This window comes from Phyllostomus hastatus, unplaced genomic scaffold (assembly GCF_019186645.2).
Source record: "Phyllostomus hastatus isolate PE091 unplaced genomic scaffold, TTU_PhHast_1.1 phas_scaffold_585, whole genome shotgun sequence".
Taxonomy (NCBI): Eukaryota; Metazoa; Chordata; class Mammalia; order Chiroptera; family Phyllostomidae; genus Phyllostomus; species Phyllostomus hastatus.
This window is the reverse complement of record NW_025334037.1, coordinates 17,074,854-17,096,493: the sequence shown is the minus strand read 5'-3', so window position 1 is coordinate 17,096,493 and position 21,640 is coordinate 17,074,854. Positions and strand designations below refer to the sequence as shown.

The following is a 21,640-nucleotide window of genomic DNA, read 5'->3' as shown; positions in this document are numbered from 1 at the left end:
CTGGGAAGAAACACATCTCAGGCTATTTAATTGCCATAGCAGGATTGCAACTCCCGAGTATGTGAATCTTGCCTCAGTAAACAACACTCTTAGTCCTAAGGGCACTGAACAGAGCTCTGAGTCAGATGACTATCACTCAGTTCTTACCGAAAGAGTGGTTGGGCCCATTCCTGCAGCCAGAAGATTGTATCTGGGTGTCCCACTGGGCATGTCCAGGGCCAGAGTCATCACACCACCGCACACCAGTGCCCCCTTCATTTGTTCTAACAGCGGACACACCCCCATCCACCCAGGCATTCCACCTCAGAAACCTGGGACTCGTCCTAGTCACCTCACTCTCACTTTCTCCTGAGGTCTCATTGCTTTGAACCTGTTGAGTATTTCTCAGATGCATTCTAACAGTCCTAATTCCCGCGATCATTACCCACAATCATGTTAAAGCTATCATGGCCTACTCTTTGGAGAACCAGAAAAGCTTTCTAACTGGTCTCGGCAGCAACGTCCACTCCAGGCATAGCGGTGACGTTCTGGAGCTGGGCTGGTCACACAGAAGTGCGCAGGTGTCACGGTACTCCTCACTCCAAAGCTCACCATTGCCTCTGACAAAGTTGAAATCCTTACTGTGGCCCTTCATGGCCTGGTTCTCTGTAAGCTTCTGTCTTTCCTCACCAGCTCCACCAACTCCAGTCCACCCACTGGGCTTTTTTGTGTGTTTGTTTTAACTCTTAGCTTTCAGCACCATTCAGTTCCCTCCGCCTCCAGCTTTTCTCTCTCCTGTCCTCTTCCATTGCTCCTACTTATTTTATACCTTTTACTTGTCATTTCTTTCAAAACGCTTTCCCTAACATTGCCAGTCAGGGATACTGTGGTTCATCACACTCTGAGCTTCTCCTGTGGTAGTCCTCGTCACACTGCTATGGTTATCCGATCATGTAACACGTGACTGTCTCTCCTATGTTATGTTATAAGTTACATACCTTTCTTACTTGTTCTCTGAATAGTTTTAGAAAGATTGAATTAGAGAATGGGTGGGATTTCAACCACTCACTCCAGTGAGTTTTCTCCTCTACTCCTGTATCAAGTTAAATCAATACAAAGTAACACATTGAAAATAGCACCTGGCAGGGCTGCCTCCACTGAGTTCTGACTTGATGTCAAGTGTTCAGCTTTTACTGCAATGAGGTATTAAAGAGGCATTTAAAGTTCAGGTGACATCATCTATAATATTGCTTTCGGAGAGTCTTTTTGGTCAGATGATGTTCATTATGGAGAAATCCACTGATATAGTTTCTGTTAGAATTCAGTGCTAAGATAAATCTTGTCTCTACTGACAAACTGTTATGTTTTCTGCTATTAAATGTAAATTCAATACATGCTTATAAAATACCCGCTCTGAGGAAGGCCCTCTCTCATTTTGGGGGGTTATGAGGATAAGAATAAGTCTAAGTCCAGTTAACTGCAGTCCCTCTTGGACTGTGAGCTTCTTGAGGACAGGGCGAGAGGAGGTGCGGAAGGTGTGACAGTGGCTGAATGGATTCTTGCCTGTTGTTACAGCCCTTGGTAAATGCAACAAATGTTTTTTGAGTATATATACAAAATACTGTGTTAAGCTGATTGTACATTTCATTTGTAAGCATGCTCATTGTTAATATTAATCATCATATTAATAATAACCTTTTAGGTCTTTTATGACTAACAAATGTCAGATATTTACAACCTGCTTAGCACGTAATAGATACTCCATATCTATTAGAGTTGGGGTTCCTGAGAAGGCAGCCCGCATTCCCATTTGGGGTCTTAAACACGAATAAGTAAAGGTAAAGATGGCAGGCACATCAGGCCAAAGTATTACCTTTATTTTGAATAAAGACAATGCAAGAACATTTTATTTTGTGTGATAACTAATGGAGCTGCTAAATGAAATGCTAAATGAAACCCCAAATAAACGGACTCACCCTCCCAGATACAGATGATGCTGGACCAGGGAGGGCCTCCTGGTAGGGTGTGGGAATGAGGGCAGCCACCCAGGTTCTGTAGTCTGAGGTGTGTAGCCTGAAAGGACAGTGAGGCACTCGTGTTCTCTAGCCTTCCCCAGGGATAGTTGGCTGTTATCATTACTTCCCCCTGGTCGAGTGTGAGATAAAATAGGATATGTAGAAAATGTAATAAGAAAACAAAAAGAATTTATGCAATACATTTTTGCTTGGTTTCAATAGTCGTACATACATAAATAACAGTTTGCTATGAAAACCATTCCCCAAACCAAAACCGTTTGTGGTGACATTATGTCTCTCTGTGAAATTTATAGTTGAAGTGTGTTCATATTCTTAACACCATTAGAAGCAAGTTGACAAAAAACAAATTAATGCATAATGAGCTTTGCTCTTGCCTATATTCAAATCCTGGCTCTCAACCGTGTAAGTGATAAACTATTGTTGAACTCTCACTAATTGAACATAATTTTAGTGTTCAAAGTGCATTATAAATAAAATAGTTATTGAAATATTACCCAATAAGGATGTGCATCATAAATTAATGTTGTCTGCGCTTTATGAAGAGAGTTGGCTGAGAACTACGTTTAGTGCGTAAATTTCTGTTTTGTGTTTTCCTGGCACCTCTGTGTTTTCCCCAAAGCATGTTGTGTTATGGCATTGCCACTGTCACTCATCTTCTGACTGAGTCAGTTATGTTTTCCCCACATCCACACATTGCAGATGAATGCCTATTCAGTACACAGAGTTTTGGTTTCTACGAAAAGTCATTGCTGCCACTTATTTTTATCACTGGATCAGTTTCCACACACTGGAGCTACAAGAGCACAAATGCTTTATCCTCTGCAAGTACTGAGTTATCTTCAGAGAGTTTTATGTTCGTCGTCGTATTCTGAAATTCTACCCATGAAGGATCCCTTGGCAACACAATTGGGACTCAACTTCATTCTAGTAATTTTATTATCATATCCCCCTAAGTGTAACTGTCTCAGAGAAGCCCTCTCCGAGACCTCGGACTAGGTCGGCCACTCCTGTTACCGACCTCATGCTTCCACAGACCTTCTGTCCTTCCCTGGTGCCGCACTGCTGCATCCATTACTACTGTAGTCATTTCCTTGACATCCGCCTTTCCCACCAACGTGTCTGCCTTTCCCACCAACGTGTCCGCCTTTCCCACCAACGTGTCCGCCTTTGCAGCAAGGACCTGGTCGGGAACAGTTTTGTATTTGCATCCTCCAGCGCAATGCCTGACCCGTGGCTGGTGTTCCACATAGGTCTCTGGAAGGAATGTACAAAAGAAAGTATTCTTTTTACTCAAGAAATTTAGAGATCAGTATGAGACTCAGTGCTGAGTATCTCGTTAGCGCACAAAAAAATTCTTAAGTATGATTTTTAAGCCTCTTAACGATGGTAAGTGGTCTAGTTGAAAGAGTGCATACACTCAAATCACCAAACTTATTAAATCACGCCTGTGATTCTTTGGAATACAGTGTTCCAATAAATATTTTCTCTTACCACAGCTTTTTAACAGCCTAAAGGGCACAGCAGAGGTGTCGGAAACTAATCGTGCTCACGGGGTATTATTAGATAGAGAAAAAAAGGCCTCCTGTCTCTTGGGTTAATATTATTTCAGAAATACTTAATCCCCAGGCTGCTAAGCTAATTGTGGGGGAAAGGCTTATTATTAGTGTAGAGAACAAAACATATGTTCCATGACTGGAAGAGATGATGGGCTATATAGGTCATGGATTCTATTTGACTAAATTACCACTGAACCATATCACGGACGAGAGGCTGGGGCCAGTGTGGAAGTCGGCGTGCTCTTTCTTTCCCATCTGTGCAGTGAGAGTGCGTATCCTGGCCGCTGGAAACTGCAAGCTCCCAAATGAAGAGGCATTGTTAGATATTATTACCTTAGGCATTTTAACTTTTATGATATATTTAGTATTTTAGCCTATGCTCCCAAGTAGAATGATTTATGCATAGAAAGCCAAACCAATTTATTTGGAATCTGAAAGCTCATCATCAGAAACAACATTTCCAGAGACTTCTTTCCCCAGGGCGGCGAGTAGCAGCCCGTCAGCCGGCCACCATGGTTCCCAACAAAAGCCCTGTGCAGCCGGTGGTGGTGGAGGGAGGCTGGACTGAGGAGACTCAAGAGGAAATTAAACTCATGGAACTTATTAGACATACAGAGGTATGTTCTTTAGGACTCAAGACGTTAAAGACTCTGCCTCTCTTACAAGCTTCCAAAACCGCAGTACTGAGTTTTAAAATCATGCTATTAATATGTCCTCAGCATCGGGTCAGTTATGACCACAAAAGGCATATGCCAAGCCTTGAGCTGGCATTTGGAGAGTAGCTATCTAAAAGACATCCAGCTCATATGGAAGTCTGTTTTGTTGGAACGGAGACCAGAAATTATGACCCTGACCAAGAAGAAAAAAGGCCCAGTGGATATGTACCAAGGTGATTATAATAAGTGTAGTCAAGTTGAGCCTTATGGCTTCATTGCTCATCACTCCTAAGGGTATGTCTCAATATGTAAGAAGAGCAAGGAGCAAAATACTAATTGCAATGGAGACATTCACAAGCGAGGACTTCAAAATGCTGTTTCCACCCAATTGCTTAATCTGTCAGGATTGCCCGACATAAAAAAGGCGAGAAGAGAAAGGTCAGCTGCTGAGAGAGGATTGGGGATGGAGACCTGGGAAAACTTTTTGCTTTGTGAAATTATCATTAAAATGATATGTTCTTATTTAATAGAGTTTTTCAAATCATGAAAATCGAATCAATCTAAATCTTAGGTGTGTGCCCAAGTCAAGGTTACTAGAAAAAAAGAAATTGACATTGCTAGAAATATGACTTCTTGCCAAATTAAGAAGGATAAATCACCGACCAGGGGATGCATGTGAAGCATTGAACTCAGACATGCTTGAAGTAGGATGAAAAGCTGCCTGGCAGGGATCTGGCGAAGTGTAAGGGTGGCTGCTCTGTTTTAAAAGACAGAGAGTAGGGACTTAGACAACCATCCCGTGCACTCCCTTAAGCATTTCTTGGTTCAAGGAAATGATGTTGTAATTCTAATCAAAAACTCATTTGTTAGATGCAGACAAATTTCTCAGTAGGAGAAACACCATGCAGAAGTCCAAAAACACATCTCTATTCATTACTTCAAATTATAAATGAAAGCTAAGCACTTTGCCAAAATAAGTGCCTTATAATTATCACCGCAATGATTATCATTGCCTTCAGTGATTCATTGAAGCAAAGGAAATTTACAGAAGACTCAGTGACAGGAGAGGGTAATGCACATCCTAAAAAATTGTTTTCAATGTGATTTACAATTCTAAGATTTTTGTCTTTCATTACATTCTTCACACACACACTAGACAGAGCATTCTCTAAACACGGCATTCTCTGGGCTTTCCTTGACAGGCACACCTTTCTGAAGTCCAAGAACAGCAATCCAAGAGAAATTCTCCAATCGCAACTAAACGTACAGCACACAAGCAGAGCGGCCTGTATAAGCAACCCGATGCCAAACGAGTCTGGATTTATCTAAATGGGTGCAGACCTGAGGATGGCACTTATGCCTGGGGCAAAACTATTTCAGAGGTAAGCCCAGCGTGGAAGGCCTGGGTTCAAATCCCAGTTCTGATACTTCTGGATGATTAGGTCAGACAAATTACTTTACCTGTCTAACCCCATTTTCTCAACAGTGCAATGGGAATGATACTTTCCTCACAGGATTGGCATGATGGTTAAATGACTGCAGATGAGTGAAATGTGCGGTCCAGTGTATGTGAATGTGAATCGGAATGTGACTCTTGGCCAACAGAGAACAATGACAATTAAACCCACTGCAGCCAACGAGTGAAGTCTAAACTTTGGAATAATTTAAAATAAGTTTCCTGTTCTGTTTTAAAACCAGCTTACAGAAGAATGATTTTTCCATGAGGGGAAAATGCAGACAACTGTAATCAAACAACAGTAAAAATAATTTTAAAAAAATGGAATGGTTTTTCCCTTGTCAGGTGTTATTCACTAGATATGTTCTCTGTAGAAAAAACAATAATATTCATCAGAGAAAAATCCATCTTAGTCTTAGTCCCAGGGTCCTGGGACTGCAGCAAACTTTTCTCTTTCCAAAGTTAAAGTATCAGCTAAGGGAAAGATGAGTAGCAGTTCACTTATTGCAATATCAAGGACATAGTTCTAACATTTGACATTTTTGTCTTGGTCTTTAAAAACTTTAGGCACCTAATAAATGGCTTGTGGTAGACCTTTAAAAAGTCCTGCCCATTTCAGTGATACCTTAAACAGTTGTTTGGCTTTTTTATTTTGTAAAATGCTTTTTATAAAATGCGGGAGGACAAGAGGAAGTCACAGAAAGGCGAGAAGTCGGTGCAGGTAGAGGGAAAGCAAGATGGTGTAAGAGACTGGCTGGTGTGCACAGGTTGATGAGGGCATCTGGGGCACTGGGGGCACCTCTGAGGGGTTCTGCCCGAAGTCTGGTCCAGTTTCAAAGTAGGACAGAGAGTGCGCCTCTTTGATAGGGACTTTGAATAAGAACTGGGAAAGCAATCACAACTCAGAAGTTGACAACCAACTCTCTCTGCCTGAGAAAGGAGATACAAATATGGGAAATGTACTCAAAACTAGGAATACAAGTAAAGACACTTGATATACATAGAAAAAAATAAAATGGTATGTTTCTTCCTTGTTGGCTTCATTGAAAATCTCAGTTTGTGTTGTAGGTGCTAAGTCTTAAAATGCATTGCAACTAGAACTGATACATTAGTGGGAGAATGTGAGGCGACTAATAAGTAGGTAAAAGTTAGAAAAGGGACTATAGGATTAAGGGCTTATCAGACTCAGGATAGTCTGATAGCAACTTGTGCTAACTCTTACCAAAATTCCATATGTGGTGGAGGGATGACTTTTTGACCTATGTGACTCTTACATAGCATATAAATGTCATTTCTTGAATATTAGTTGCATGATTATTCCATGATCATGCAACTTTTTAATGAACTTTGTCCATGCAGGGCATTGTGCTAGATGCTGTAAGGTATTATTCTAATGTATGTGTGTGAAAAGATTTTGAAAACTTTATAGTGCATTATAATTCACAGGTTAATATCATGAGTAGTGGTAGCAGGAAGAGGGATAAAATAATATGTGGTCTATGCTCTCATTAAATTAATATTTCAAATTGGCAAAGCACTGAAATCGTATCAAGGTTTACTTGGGTGTAGAGAAACAGGCACTGTCATGTTGACTGAAGTACAACGTTTTGTAGGACAATGTGGCTATTCATATAAGAAAATGTGCTTCTGAACTTTTCCCCAAGGATATGTTCATGAATTTATGCAAGGACTGTTTAGTAAGAATATTTATCACAGTGCTATTTATAATATAGATAGATTAGAAATAAACACTCATAAATAGAGAGTTGGTCAAGTGAATTATAGTACAGAGGATGGCATATTATAACTCCACACCAGCTTTAGAAAGAATGACGGCAATAAAAGGGTTTGATATACTAAGGGTTTGATATACTAAAAAGCAAAATAGAAAGCACATAGAACTGAATTCTATATACATACATGCACACACCTAGAAAAAAAGACTGGAAAGATGTTATTTTGGGAAGTGTTTCCTGGATGTTCTTATTATTGGTGACCTCATAAAGGTGGTATTTCTTGTGTGTTTTTCTGTGTGTTCCATATTTTGTTGTGATGAACACAGATGGTCTTTGTTAAGAAAAATGTATTTGCTAAGGGCACAAACGTTCTTCTTGGAGAAGTTCTAATAGCATGTGATGTGGCCCAATTAGCAGTGTAGGCAGAAAGCCAGTCGTTCAGACGAGGGGAACACTGCCTACCCGGGGTGACAGGGGAAGGCTCCACAGAGGAATCCATCAGGATGGCTGATGGAACTTGAGAAATGGGTCACATTCAACATCTTAGGCAGAAAAATCCTTAAAAAGGATAAGGGGCACCACACCCCAAAATATGGGTGTTGGAGTTCATAAATCATATTAGGAGGATGGTCTTGAACTGACAAGTAGAGAGAGATCCATACAACTGGAGACTTTGTTTAAAAGCATGTGGTGAGCCACACGCTACCTGTAGTAGTCTACTTGGGCTGCCATGGCAAGACACCACAGACTGGGCAGCTCAAACACAAATGTCTTACTCACGGTTCTGGGGGCTGAGAAGCCCAAGAGAAGGTGCCAGCAGGGTTGGATTCTGATGAGGCCTCATTTTCTGGTTTGCAGACAGCCACCTTCTCCCTGCTCTGGGTCCTCACATGGCCTTTCCTCCATGCACACAAGGAGGGGGAGAGAGAAAAGGCTGTAGTCTCTTCCTCCTCCTTTAAGACCACAATCCTATTGGATAAGCACCCTACCCTAATGACCTCATTTAATCATAATTACCTCCTTCAAGGCCCTTTCTCCAAATATAGTCACAGTGAATGTTAGGGCTTGAATTTATGAGTTTGGGGGAGGACACAATTCAGTCCCTGATACCATCCCAGACTAAAGTGCTTGCGCCACTGGTCTTCCCTGAATAAGGCAGTGGCATCGTGAAAGCAATGTTTCGGGCAGATTACTGTGGCTCAGCGGGTAGAAAGATACTTAGGAAATGCTTACACAGTTTTCTGCATGTAATTTCTTCCTTTGCTTTATTTAAAAAAAAAAGTTCTTGCTTATCCCTTTCCTTTCCTTTCCTTGTCCATGCCTTTTATTTTTGTTTTTAGGTACTGCCTCAGGTTCTTTGTGATCAGTTATGAATGTACCATTTCAGCCTATGAGGCTGTAAAGAATGCTTCTGGAGAGTGGACTTGCGTGTGAATCAGACAGACAACAGGAAGGGAAGGTTCAGATTTCTCTGGGGGAATCGGACTATTGTCACCAATTCCAAAGAAGTGAGGAGTTTCCGTGGTTGGCACTTTCACCAGAAGAGTGAGGACAGGACACATATCACAGCGCTTCTCTCCCCTCTCTGTAATGAAACCCCCAGACAGTATTTGAATCCCCTCTAATGCAGGCTTTCCCTCAACTCCTTTCACTGCTGTGGCCATTCTGGATGATTTAACCACATCCTTCCTACCCACCCTTCGGACATTGCCAGAGCGGCCCTCATCTGCAACTGCTGTAGGCTCATCTGTCATCAATGCACCACGGTGGCTTCCTCACCAGATTAGTGGCTCTTTCCTCAGGGCCGGCATCTTTCTCTGATTTATGATGGCCCAGGCCCCTCCTTCTATTGACCAGAAGCATTTGTCTTCGCCCATTCCTGTAACATCTCTTATCCTACAGAATTTCAAAATTAGTGTGTTCTCTCTCAGCCAGGAACAGTTCCCAATGTGTGAGTGGAAGGTGAAAAAATGAGAAACAGCCCCCTTTGATTTGTAGACACAAGTACCTCATGCCCACAGGGAATATGCAATAGTTCCATGATGGCCATGTGCCCCACCCTGAGAAGCCCTTGTCTGGGAAAATTAAACTTACAAAATAGATTGTGGGAGAAAAATAATGCATAAGACTATTGTTTCTTTATTATGAGCTTTTGTCATTGCAAAAATTACAAACATTGAATTTATTTTTTCCACTTTAAAAATGAAACTTGAGGAAATTTAGATTCATTTGAAAAACTGAGAATTAAGGATGTCATTAGAGGTCATAAGCAGACTAGATATTTTAGTCTAATTGTACTAAAAATGCCTTATTTTCAAATTAATTTTAAAAGAGCTTTGTAAACTCACTGAGTTTGTCTCATGTAAATAGATCTTTGTAAAAACCAAGTGAAATAGTGATATATTTAATTCATATTTTGCATTTAGTCTAAGTTTTTATTTATTTTTCTGATTATGAATTAGAAACACAATCTCTATAGAATAGTGACATTTTGGTGGTAAAATGGGAAAATATGTAAGAATTATCTATATGTGGGATCTTTTTAAGCTACACAAGTTCCTTCCAGAGACAGATCTATATATATATATTTCTAGGAAAGCTCCCAGCCAAGATAGAAACTCAGATATTATACCCTTTGGTTATATTAGAGCAGAAAATAAATTAATAACTTCTATGGATTAAACTGTGGATTAAACCCCTCAAATTTTATGTTGAAGCCCTAACGCCCAATGTGACTATATCTGGAGGTAGGGCTTCTAGGTTAAATAATGTCTTAAGGTTGGGCCCTAATCTGATAGGATTTGTGGCTTTGTCAGAAGAGTAAAAGAGAGATTCCTCTCTTCCCTCACCCTATGAGGACACAACAAGAAAGCAGCTGCCCGAAAGCCAGGAAGATATCTATCACCAGAAACTGAATCAGCACCTCAGCCTTGGTCTCCTCCACCTCCAGAACTGTGAGAAGTAAACTTCTGCTGTTTAAGACACACAGAAACAGAGATCACATGGAGGGTTATCAGCAGGGAGGTGGAGGGAGGAGAACGGGATAAAGGTACAGGGAATAAGAAGCATACGTGTTAGGTGCAGAATAGACAGGGGGAGGTTAAGAATAGTATAGGAAATGGAGAAGCCAAAGACCTTATACGTACAACCCATGGACAAGAACTAAGGGGGGATAATACTGGTGGGAGGGGAGATGCAGGCTGGAGGGGAATAAAGGGGGGTGGAGAATGAGACAACTGTAATAGCATAATCAATAAAATATATTTAAAAAAATTTATGGATCCCAAAACCATTTCTTTCATCAAAATATAATTCTTGTTTATAATATTTTTACACAATAAATTGTTAGAACTCATTACCAATAAGAAATGAGCTTTGAAAAAAAGGACCCTCAGTATATGGTATTTGTTTTAGGAGCCCAAGCAGTTTACAACAGTGACTACTGCTATGGAAAATTTAGAAGAATTGCAAACGGAAACCTTATGAATCTATTGTAACTGAAGTATTTGCTTCTTTGAGTTTCATTCTGTTTTCTAATTATATAGCAATGTGTAGTCATTGTATTAAAATTAGAAAAAGAAAAAGCACCAAGAAGAAAATGAAAATTCTATCAAAACCCACAAATAACCATAGTTATTACAACTTCAGTAGACATATTTCTGTGGATCCTATACAGTTATAATTTTTTGTCATTGTGATCATAGATCACAGGATATATTCAATTTTGCAATTTGCCTTATTCACCTAAACAACTATTGTAACTTTTCATCCATATAATTTAACATTAGTTTTTTTGTGTTTTTAATATATTTTATTGATTATGCTGTTATAGTTGTCCCATTTTGCCCCCTTTATTCCCTTCTGCCCTACATACCGCGTCCCACCAGCATTACCCCCCTTTAGTTCATGTCTATGGGTCATACATGTAAGTTCTTTGGCTTCTAGATTTCCCATACTATTCTTAACCTCCCCCTGTCTATTTTCTACCTACCATTTATGCTACTTATTCTCTGTATCTTTTCTGCCTGTCTCCTCCACTGATAACCCTGTGATCTCCATGTCTGTTATTTTGTTCCCGTTCTAGTTGTTTGCTTAGTTTGTTTTTAGGTTCCGTTGTTAGTAGCTGTGTTTGTTCTCATTTTACTGTTCATGTTTGATCTTCTTTTTCTTAGATAAATCCCTTTAACATTTCACATAATAAGGGCTGGGTGATGATGAACTCCTTTAACTTGACCTTATCTGAGAAGCACTTTATCTGTCCTTCCATTCTAAATGATAGCTTTGCTGGATAGAGTAATCTTGGATATAGGTCCTTGCCTCTCATTACTTGGAATACTTCTTCCAGCCCCTTCTTGCTTGCAAGGTTTCTTTTAAGAAATCAGCTGATAGTCTAATGGCCACTTTTTAGTAGGTAACTGTCTCCTTTTCTCTTGCTGCTTTTAAGATTTTCTCCTTATCTTTAATCTTGGGTAATGCAATTATGATGTACCTTGGTGTGTTCCTCCTTGGGTCCAATTTCTTTGGGACTCTGGGCTTCCTGGAGTTCCTGAAAGTCTATTTCCTTTGCCAGATTGGGGAAGTTCTTCATTATTTGTTTAAATAAGTTTTCAATTTCTTGGTCTTCCTCTTCTCCTTCTGATACCCCTATGATTTGGATGTTGGAATGTTTAAAGATGTCCTGGAGGATCCTAAGCCTCTCTTCATTTTTTTTTTTCTTGTTTTTTCATTCTGTTCTGGTTGAATGTTTCTTTCTTCCTTCTGCTTCAAACCTTTGATTTGAGTCCCGGTTTCCTTCCCATCATTGTTGGTTCCATGTGCATTTTTCTTTATTTCACTTTTCATAGCCTTTATTTTTCCATCTAATTTGTGACCATATTCAATCAATGCTGTGAGCATCCTGATTACCATTGCTTTGAACGTGCATCTGATAGGTTGTCTATTTCTTTGACACTTAGTTGTATTTTTTCTTGAGCTTTGATCTGTTCTTTCATTTGGGCCATTTTTTTGTCTTGGTGCACCTGTTTTGTAGTAAGGGACAGAGCCTTAGGTGTTCAGCAGGGCGGGGCAACTCATGTCACTGTGTTGTTGTGCTGTATGTGGGGGAGGGGTCCAAGAGGGAACAGTGACACTTGCTCCACTCTCTGATGGTTTTTAGTCACTTCCCCCACTACCCACAAGCAAGTTGGGCCCTTCTGGTGCTGATTCCCAGGTGGGTGGTTTTGTGTACATTCTAGGACCCTGTGGGTCTCTCCAACGAACTCTCCTATGAGGCTGGGAGTTTCTCCTGCTGCCTCCTCAACCCCCACAGGTGTTTTTAGTCAGAGGCTTTGAGGCTTTATTTCCCTGCTGGAACCCTGGGTTGCACAGTCTGTCTCACTCTCCAGTTGTTCTTCCCAGTTTATCTGCACCCAAGTGCAGAACTGCCTGCTTAGCCAGCCATGGCCTCACCCTGTCCTCCAGCCGCCACCTTACCGGGTGTCCTCTCCACCCAGCTGCCCTTCTCCACCCAGCCGCCCTTCTCTGCCCCTCCTACCAGTCTAGGTGAGTGTTTCTTCTTTAACTCCTTGGTTGTCGGACTTCCATACGGTTTGATTTTCTGTCAGTTCTGGTTGTTTTTGTTTTTAAATTTGTTGTTATCCTTCTTTTGGTTGGGCAAGGAGGCACAGTGTGTCCACTTAGGCCTCCATCTTGGCCAAAAGTCTTATTTCCCTGACTTGACCCTTCCTTTGCTAGTTTTAATGGCATCATTATCTTCTGTGAGATAGGTGGAGTTATTTATTTACCTTGTTTTCTGTTGTTTGTCATTTAAATTGTGTTTAAATTTTTGCTATTATAAAGCATCCAATTACACATTTATACACAAATCTTTACTTAATTTTATGATTTTTTTTCATATAAAGTCTAAGAAGGGTTGCTAAGTCAAATTATATAAACATGCTTGAGAATTTTAATAGTTAGTGCCACATTGTTTTCTAGAATACTTCAGGAATTTTTGCTCCCATAAGTAGTGAATGAGAGTTACCACCTGCCTGTGGTATGCTTATCAATGCTAAGCAGTTATTGAGAAACAAGTATTTTCAGCTTTGACAAGAGAAAATCTTATACCCATGGTCTAATTTATATGACTTTAATAATTTATAAAGTGATTTTGCTTTGCTTTGTTTTGTTGTTTTACTATTTATTAGTTACCTGTGATTCCCAGTTTAATTTTTTGCTATTTTTTATTAGAGTTATTTGTCATACTGATATAAGTTTTTTGTTAGATCAAGTAAGGCTATTATATACAACTTCATCAGGTTTATTGATTCAAATTTCTAATTTCCCATTGTACCTATGGTTTTTTTAATGAACAGAAATTGATACATTTTATGCTTGTTCATTGCTTTTAACATTCAAATAGACCTTTAGCATCCTGAGGTCATGTAAAAATTCATCTGATTCTTCTTAAAATTTTTACAGTTATGCTTTTTCTAGTGTAATATTTGAGTGAAGCTATTTTTTTTTTTGCTTTATGTAGTTGAATTGAAATTATCAGTTAAGTTCTATCTATTGACTAAACTGTTTTTGTTCTCCCCATTGAGTTAGGACACAAATTTTATAAAATACTAAATTATTATCTATACTAATTTCTGTTTGTAAGCTATTTAATGTACCTAATACTTTTAGAGTTATTATAGCTTTATGATATATTTTAATATCTGATAAAAGTTTCCTATTGCTGAACCTTGTTTTCAGATTTTACTTGAATGCTCTTGACTGTTTATTCTTATAAATGAATTTTGGAATTATATTTTAATGCCCTAAAATCATCCTATGGGGGTTTGACTTTATTAGGCTATTCATTAATTTCATGAGAATTGACAGCTTTTACAATATCCAGTCTTTGCATGTAGATTGAATTCTTTTCTATATATATGCCTATTCTTGACTCTCAAATTTTTAAATTGTATGAGGGTCTCACATAATAAAATAATTGTTATTCCACCCTGACTGGTGTGGCTCAGTGGATTGAGCATCAGACTACAAAGCAGAGGGTCATCAGTTCAATTCCCAGTCAGGGTACATGCCTGGGTTGCAGGCCAGGTCCCCAGAAGGGGGTGCTCAAGAAACAACCACACATTGATGTTTCTCTCTTTCTCTCCCTCTAAAAATAAATAAATAAAATATTTAAAAAGAATAATAATAGTAATTATTATTCCTAGTTGGTTTGGCTACTGGGATGGATTTCTCTCCAATACATTTCCTAAATGTCTGTATTTGGTAAACAAAAAAAGAAAAAACTATTGATGTTTTAGAATTCATTTTATGCTTCATCACTTTATTAAACATTCTTCTTCCTATTAATTTCTCATTTGATTCACAAAAATTGCCTAAGAATGAAATCATATTAAATTTATTAATCATGATGATTTTGCTTATTCCTTAGAACTATTTCTCATTTTCTGATTTTATGTTTTATTGCACTGGTTATAATCATAAAAATAAAGGTTCTTAACCCAGGGAAAAAAGAAGAAACAGCATATTTTTGCCCACATGAATACCTGGAAAGTTAGAGTTACTTATTTTATTTTTTTCTTGCCCACATCCCTTTTTGGTGATGTTTTACATTTTTAGTTTATTCTTTGCTCTATGAAGACTTATTTTAAAATTTTAATTTTTTATTTTTTTCTGACCATTTTGTAGCAATTGAACCATGTTCTAGTAGCCTTACTGCTTAATATTAGTCATATTATATTATAATTTTCCCATAGTGAAGGAATTTCATTCAATTCATAATAATCTGAAATATATGTAATATATTTCTGGCTTTTTGTATTCATGACATATCTTTTGTTTCCCATAACCAAAAGTAATAATTTAGCTAGATACTGAATTCTTATGTTAAAAACACTTTTCCTCTAAAAGCTTCATAGATTTTGTTTCATTTTCCTAGTATTCATTGTTGCATAAAACTGGTCTAAACATAACTGAATTTTCCCTTATGTCTGAAATTCACACTTTTCACCCAGTTATATTTAAATGTTAGTCATTTTTTTTCATTAAAATGGACTTATCTTGCATTAACCTATTTGACCTGAAGTCATGGGCCTATTTGGAACAGGAAAGTTCTCTTCTTTTTTTTAATCAATGGTTAAGTTTAATTTATTCTGGATTCTTCTCCAGTGACACCAAATTGTATAGGTTTAATTCTAACGTCTTGACATTCCAGATGTTTAACTTTCTCTCATAAATTTTATATCTTATCCTTTCTCTATATCCTGTGAGATTTTCTCAGCCTAGTCGATTAGTCATCCCTAATACTGATTTTTATTTTCTGCCATTTTGAGTCTGCCTTTTGTCTGCTTCTAAGACAGATTTTAACTCTACCACTGAGCCTTTCATTTCCTTGCCTTTGCTCCTCATTTGGCTTTCTCTTCATCCCAGTTTGAAACCCTATTCCTTCTTACTACTAGCTGTGTGACCTTGGTTAGCATATTTAACCTCTCTGTTCTCCATTTTTCTCATCAACAAAAAGAGGAAATAATTCTTTCCAAAAAATGAAATTAACTTGTTCTTGAAAACTTTTAGAAAAGTTTCTAGCTCATAGGAGTGTGCCGATAAATTTTGTTGTTGCCATGTCATCATCACCGTCACCATCATCCTCTCTGCCTGCATCTCAGCAATGCCACTTTTCTGTCATCTAATTCTGTGTGTATATATGTTTATGGAAGCCATATTTTATTGAATTTGGGGGGAACAAAGTACAGGTACTCTCTAAAATGTACTCCTGCTTTAAATCTTTCTCTAAATCTTCACCTTTTATGTTGTAGAATGTTTTCATAAGCCTCATATTGTTGCTGTTGATTTTTCTATTTATACCTCTTTGTACAGGGTGAGGTCTCTTGACAGTAGACAGGATAGATCAGTCCTCTTTAGTTCCCCTAAATTTTACCTTGGGCATCGTCAGAATTCTCCTAGCCAATCTTAAGTGGGAGGGCTGGTTCATATGCACAGTATTTAGTCAAATTGCTGCCGACTGGCTGTAATGTAGCAGGAGGGGCAGGGCTGCATTTAGCACCACTCTCTTTAGTCAAATTGCTGCCGACTGGCTGTAATGTAGCAGGAGGGGCAGGGCTGCATTTAGCACCACTCTCTTTAGTCAAATTGCTGCCGACTGGCTGTAATGTAGCAGGAGGGGCAGGGCTGCATTTAGCACCCGCTCTTGTCTGTGACTGTCCCACTCTACAGAGGGGGACGGATTCTTGGATAATGTCAATTATCATTGAGTCTGTTCATCCTTTGGTCATAGTAGCAGGTGAAAACTGCACTCTGTGAATTGCATTTTCACATCACTGTCTTGTCTTGCTTCATATTACTGATTCATGTCCCAGATGTGAGATGTCATTGTGTGCCTAGTTCTGTCCCCTGCCAGGCTTGCATTGTTTTGAACTGTAGTCCCTGAATAGATCTAAGAAAGAAGTATTAATGGCGGTTTAAGGCCGATGTAGACCTGCCTCCCGCATTTTAGGGCAACAGGTGTTTGGTCTTTATAATAGGTGAAAGTCATACAGGCGAGTGTGTAAAAACCTCTTGTTTTCTAGCTGCTTGCTTTCATTATTTTGCCTTAAAATCTTATGCACACTTGAATGGAACGTCTCTTCAGGATCTGGACGCACGTTGACTAATCTATATAGTGCCTTTGACACTTTGCATCCATGCATATGTTTTTATAACTTTCAAGAAACTTGAGAGGAGTTGAATAAGGCCCCTTCAGATAGTTTTTAAATTTACCAGATTAAAAAAAACCTTTCTAATTATAGGATATAGAGTTGGAGGCGTCCTTTAGACCAAAACTTTGGGTTTGTAGTTGAAGGGACTCTTTTGTAGGGAAGTTGCCTCACTTGTCGGAGGTCAGACAGAGGCCAGAGCCCAGGTCAGTGTTTTTGTCCTCTAGTTCCTTCTTTGTTGAAAAAACAAAACAAAACTTTGAAGCTGTCCTTTCTAGTCTAGATTCTCAAATCCGAGTTTTTCCTATTCATGCCTTCCTTAAACAGCAAGAGGTCTTTTTCCACATGGAAAAACAGAGAACCTAAAGTCAAAATCCACTGAACAGCATTAGTGTTCCCCGTTGTTCAAGGACTTGAGTGAACTTTTTATGTCTTTCTTCCCAACTCTTTTCTATGCCTCTTCCTAGCAACTTATAAGTACAGCGAATGTTGGAATTGGAATACTAGTTCTCTTAAAAGAGTTCATTCTTTAATACTTAATGATGTTGTGACACTCCACCTGCCAATGACTGTCCCCTGGTGTTCCAGCTGCTGGATGCCTGCTCCTCTCGCCTGAAAATGGCCTGCCCGGCCAGAACCCTGTACACCCCAGAGGGAGAGCTGATTCACTCGTGGGACGACATAGAGCGAGACATGATCATCTGTGTGTCCCCAGGACGTGGCTTCATAACCCAAAAAGGTATGGTGACAGTTTCTTGTCCATCAAATTTCTGAAGAATTAAAGCATTCATTCTTTTCTTCAAAGAGCTTACCCTCGTCTACACTGTTGTGTTCCATGTTACTAACGTTTCATTCATGTCTCTATGAGCTGGAACCCCACTGAGGACACTGTTGCTCTATAGACTTCAGAGTTCAGAGTTAGTCTCTCACTTTATCCAAGGCCCTTATTTGCAGAAATCCTGAAGGGCCTGACTTGAAGGCATTTCCTTAGCATGAGCCCTGCAGCAAGTGAGGCTCCCCTGACTTCCTACTTTCAAGTTATTAAAACTTAGTGTTTTATTAATAGCAACTACTCAGTTTGCAGATTTCCTCTCTTTGGTAATAAATATATGCTCGTTTTATCATCTTGTCTGCTCTTTGATATTTTTCTTTGATAAATGATAGCAGTGGAAAAGAACATGTGTTAGTTTTTAAACCAAATGTTGTCCTTTATCCTATTTATCCTGAGGAATTTAAAGCCCTTTGGTAGGTAGGCATTTACCAGCAAAGACATAATTTTTAGGAAACTTTGAAGAACATTGGAATTATTTTAGAGGAAATTAAAAGATTAAGAAGTGAATTACCTGGGATATCTAAAATAATAAGACTAAGTTATTTCTTTTACAAAAGTCACCATAAATTATTATTGCTATGTTATATATAAGGTACATAAACCAAAAACTTTTCAAACTGTTGCCATCATATTTTTCACATTTAGTCCAGAAGGGACAAGAGCATAGGAATGAAGACCAAAAAGTAGGAAAAGAGAAATTTGTTGGGAAGCCTAGCACTATTTTGAGGGATGCTACAACTGGCCCTCCAGCACCTTCCTATATATTAGGGAAGAGGCTGCAATCTTGTATTGTATTCTCTTGTCCCCATCACTCACCGTCACCCAGCACCCGGGCTCCTGGTGACCCTCACTGTGTGGTTCCTTAGAAGACCAAACCAATGGTGGGGTTCTTGGCATCAGTAAGGGTTAGTTGACAGCTTTCTGTGTTCCCCAAGTACTCAGCCTATTAAAAAACTCTTGCAGTCTTCCTTCCCTGAAAGAATTTTTGATCTATTTGAGTAAATGAATACACTTGAGATACTACAGCCCAACTGAATAGTAAGAGACACTCTCTGAGCCCCTTCATTATTTGCACTGCATCTTTCGTACTCCTGGATTGGCCTTCTGTTGTCTGGGCCCCTCCCTCCCGGCCTCACTGTGTTTATTGGGCCTTCCTGATAAATAAAGCTAACTGTGCTTCAGTCAACCGAGCCAAAAAGGTATCCAAAATACAGTGAGAAATGTAGGCTGCTTTCCCAGAGGCAGGCTCGTTACCAACAAAAACTGTGAAGGGAAGAGAGAAAATTGGAAATGCAAATATTGTGCTCCCTACCATTTTCCTCCACATCAACTCCGTGAACCTGTGACGGGGCGCATGGACAGACGCACATTCTTCAGTTTTATAACCACGTGGATTACTATGATGTGAACGTTGATTCTTTTTTTATGAAAGTAGATCCCCATATTTCCTTTGTACGGTGAAAGTGTTAGTGGTTTTCTGTGATTGTTTGAATTCTTTCCAGTAAGTGATATATGTTTTTTAAAAAATCTGATTAATAGCAGACTTCTAATTTAGTTGTTCTTTAGAAACTTATTTTCCTATATGAGTGCCATTTCATTGTTTTTTTTTCTGAAATAAGTTAGAAATGTAAATACTCAGAATATTTAAAAAGATAAATGCTAATAGTATGTATATACTTACTAATTTTTCTGTGACTTCCTGGCTTATATGTAGTAGAAAATAAGACAACCTGGGAGTTTCAAAACTAAACACTTTTAATGACTTCTTTCGTGTACTATAATGTAAAAACATTTAGCATGTGGAGGTTAGTCATCAAAGAATCAAATTTGGTTTTTGAAAAAAAACTTATTTTGGCAAAACAAATCAGATACTGTTAGAATGGTTTCCTTCACACTAGATTAAAAGAGTGCTTTATACCATTTTTCCTGAGATCTGAACACTATTCTCACTGCTGTATTTACCGCCTTTTCGGTGGGTTCAATTTTTAGACCACTCCTACGGTAGCTTTCAATTCAGGCTCCATCAAACACTGAGAGGAAGGAAGCCTTCTCTCGCAACTGCCATCCTGTAGAAATCCAAAGAGCGTTAAGCATATGTGATGTGATAAGCGAGTCAGGTGTACAACGAGAGTCCAACATGGGAACTGAGGATTTCTGAGGGAACTTCAAGTGCTTCACTATCCTGGACTTTTCATTGTTTTCCATAAATACATTGACTTGTCTCTCAAAATATTTCTTTAACAGAGTTAAAACAACTGATGGAGATCAGAGCAAATTATGCCAGAATCCGAAGGCAGCAGGGCCCTGAAGCCACAGACATTGTGGTGTCTCCATCCAAGAAGCTGCAGAAGCTGGTACATCAGCACAACGTCTAGCAGCGCCATCATGTTTTGTGCTGCATTTTGTTAGTATAGCCTGTATGTATATGGATATATACTTACTACGACGTGATTACCATTCATCCTTTTTAATTTTATGCTGTCTCTTTAAAAAGTTATTACCCTTCACAGTTTATGTAGAACAGCATGTGATGCCTCAAATCTACTCTTGGAAAGGCAACAAAACTAGACAAAGAGATGCCAGTAAGATAACTATGTTAAGTATATTTTCTTCCAGGAAAAAAAAAAGAAAACAACTAGTTACTACTGAAAAATAATTTAGTGTTGTCACGTTATATATGTACTTAAATAATGAAGTAGACTCTTTGACCGTGGAACGTTAAATTTGACCCAGACTGACATTCTTCTGGCTCAGCCACCGTATTTTCCAAACCTCCATGTTAGCATCCTGCATTTACTGAACGAAAATGAAATGGCTGGTGACCACCAAGTGCCACATGCGTAGATCTTTCCTCCTGCAATTTCCCCTGAGTTTGGCCTATAGTAGCAGTACCGGACTGTATGGGGCCTGGCCACATGTGCTCACAAGAGTGAAGCTGGAACATACCGGACATAAGCTCAGTAACAAAAGTCTAGACACTATGTCCTCAGTACAGAAACTGTTGGGGAGGATATATGCACTATTTGAAGAAAAATTCATGTAATGACTTTTTATATATATATAAAGGGATCAAGGGAGATGCTTAGCAAGCCTAGGTGTCAGTTTCTTCCTGCATTGAAGAAAGAATCATTAAAAAAAATAGCAGTGACAAATCAGAGTTTGGTTTCTGGTCCTTGTGGAAGATTTCCAGAGAAATGCTCTTTTTCTCCCTCTTGCTCGGAAAGCCACTCACAACTCTGCCTGAATATAAATTGCAGACTGGCTAGGTGTGTGCAGAATGGTTCAGCTGGGCTCACTCCTCCACCCGCCACTGTAATGTGATGCAGGAAAGCAGTAGATCATTTCTACTGAAGGGGGCTCTCGGTAATCACTGCAAAAGGCCTGGTATTTACTCCCAGCCTTCAAATCAGTAGGGCTGCAGGAATAAATCCCTGCCTCCTCCAACACTGCTGAAAGCAGAGCACGTTGAGATGAAATTTCACATGTTACCTCCACAGCAATTTGCCCTTTTGCAGACATTTTCCCTGCATATTGTGTGATTTTAGCGATGCAAAGGCATTCCAGAACACCTTTGTGATACATAGAAGAAAAAGGTTGCATTTTTTTAACAAGAAAGTCCAAGTAAAAAGGGTTAAGGAACGTGCTCCCAGTTATGAAGCGGGGCGACAGGATTTTTTTAATT

General features: G+C 39.0%; 1 protein-coding gene across 2 annotated transcripts in view; it reads left to right on the top strand.

The window, feature by feature from the left end:
- Positions 1-20,601, top strand: part of DCDC1 (doublecortin domain containing 1) — a 352,665-nt gene extending 332,064 nt beyond the window's left edge. For both annotated transcript variants that reach the window (XM_045825425.1, XM_045825424.1), the window contains 4 exons: positions 4,052-4,188; positions 5,430-5,609; positions 17,715-17,865; positions 20,203-20,601. In XM_045825425.1, coding sequence (XP_045681381.1) covers positions 4,052-4,188; positions 5,430-5,609; positions 17,715-17,865; positions 20,203-20,333 — 599 coding nt within the window. In that variant the 3' untranslated portion in view covers positions 20,334-20,601. The remainder of the gene's footprint in view (positions 1-4,051; positions 4,189-5,429; positions 5,610-17,714; positions 17,866-20,202) is intronic.
- Positions 20,602-21,640: the final 1,039 nt, after the last annotated feature.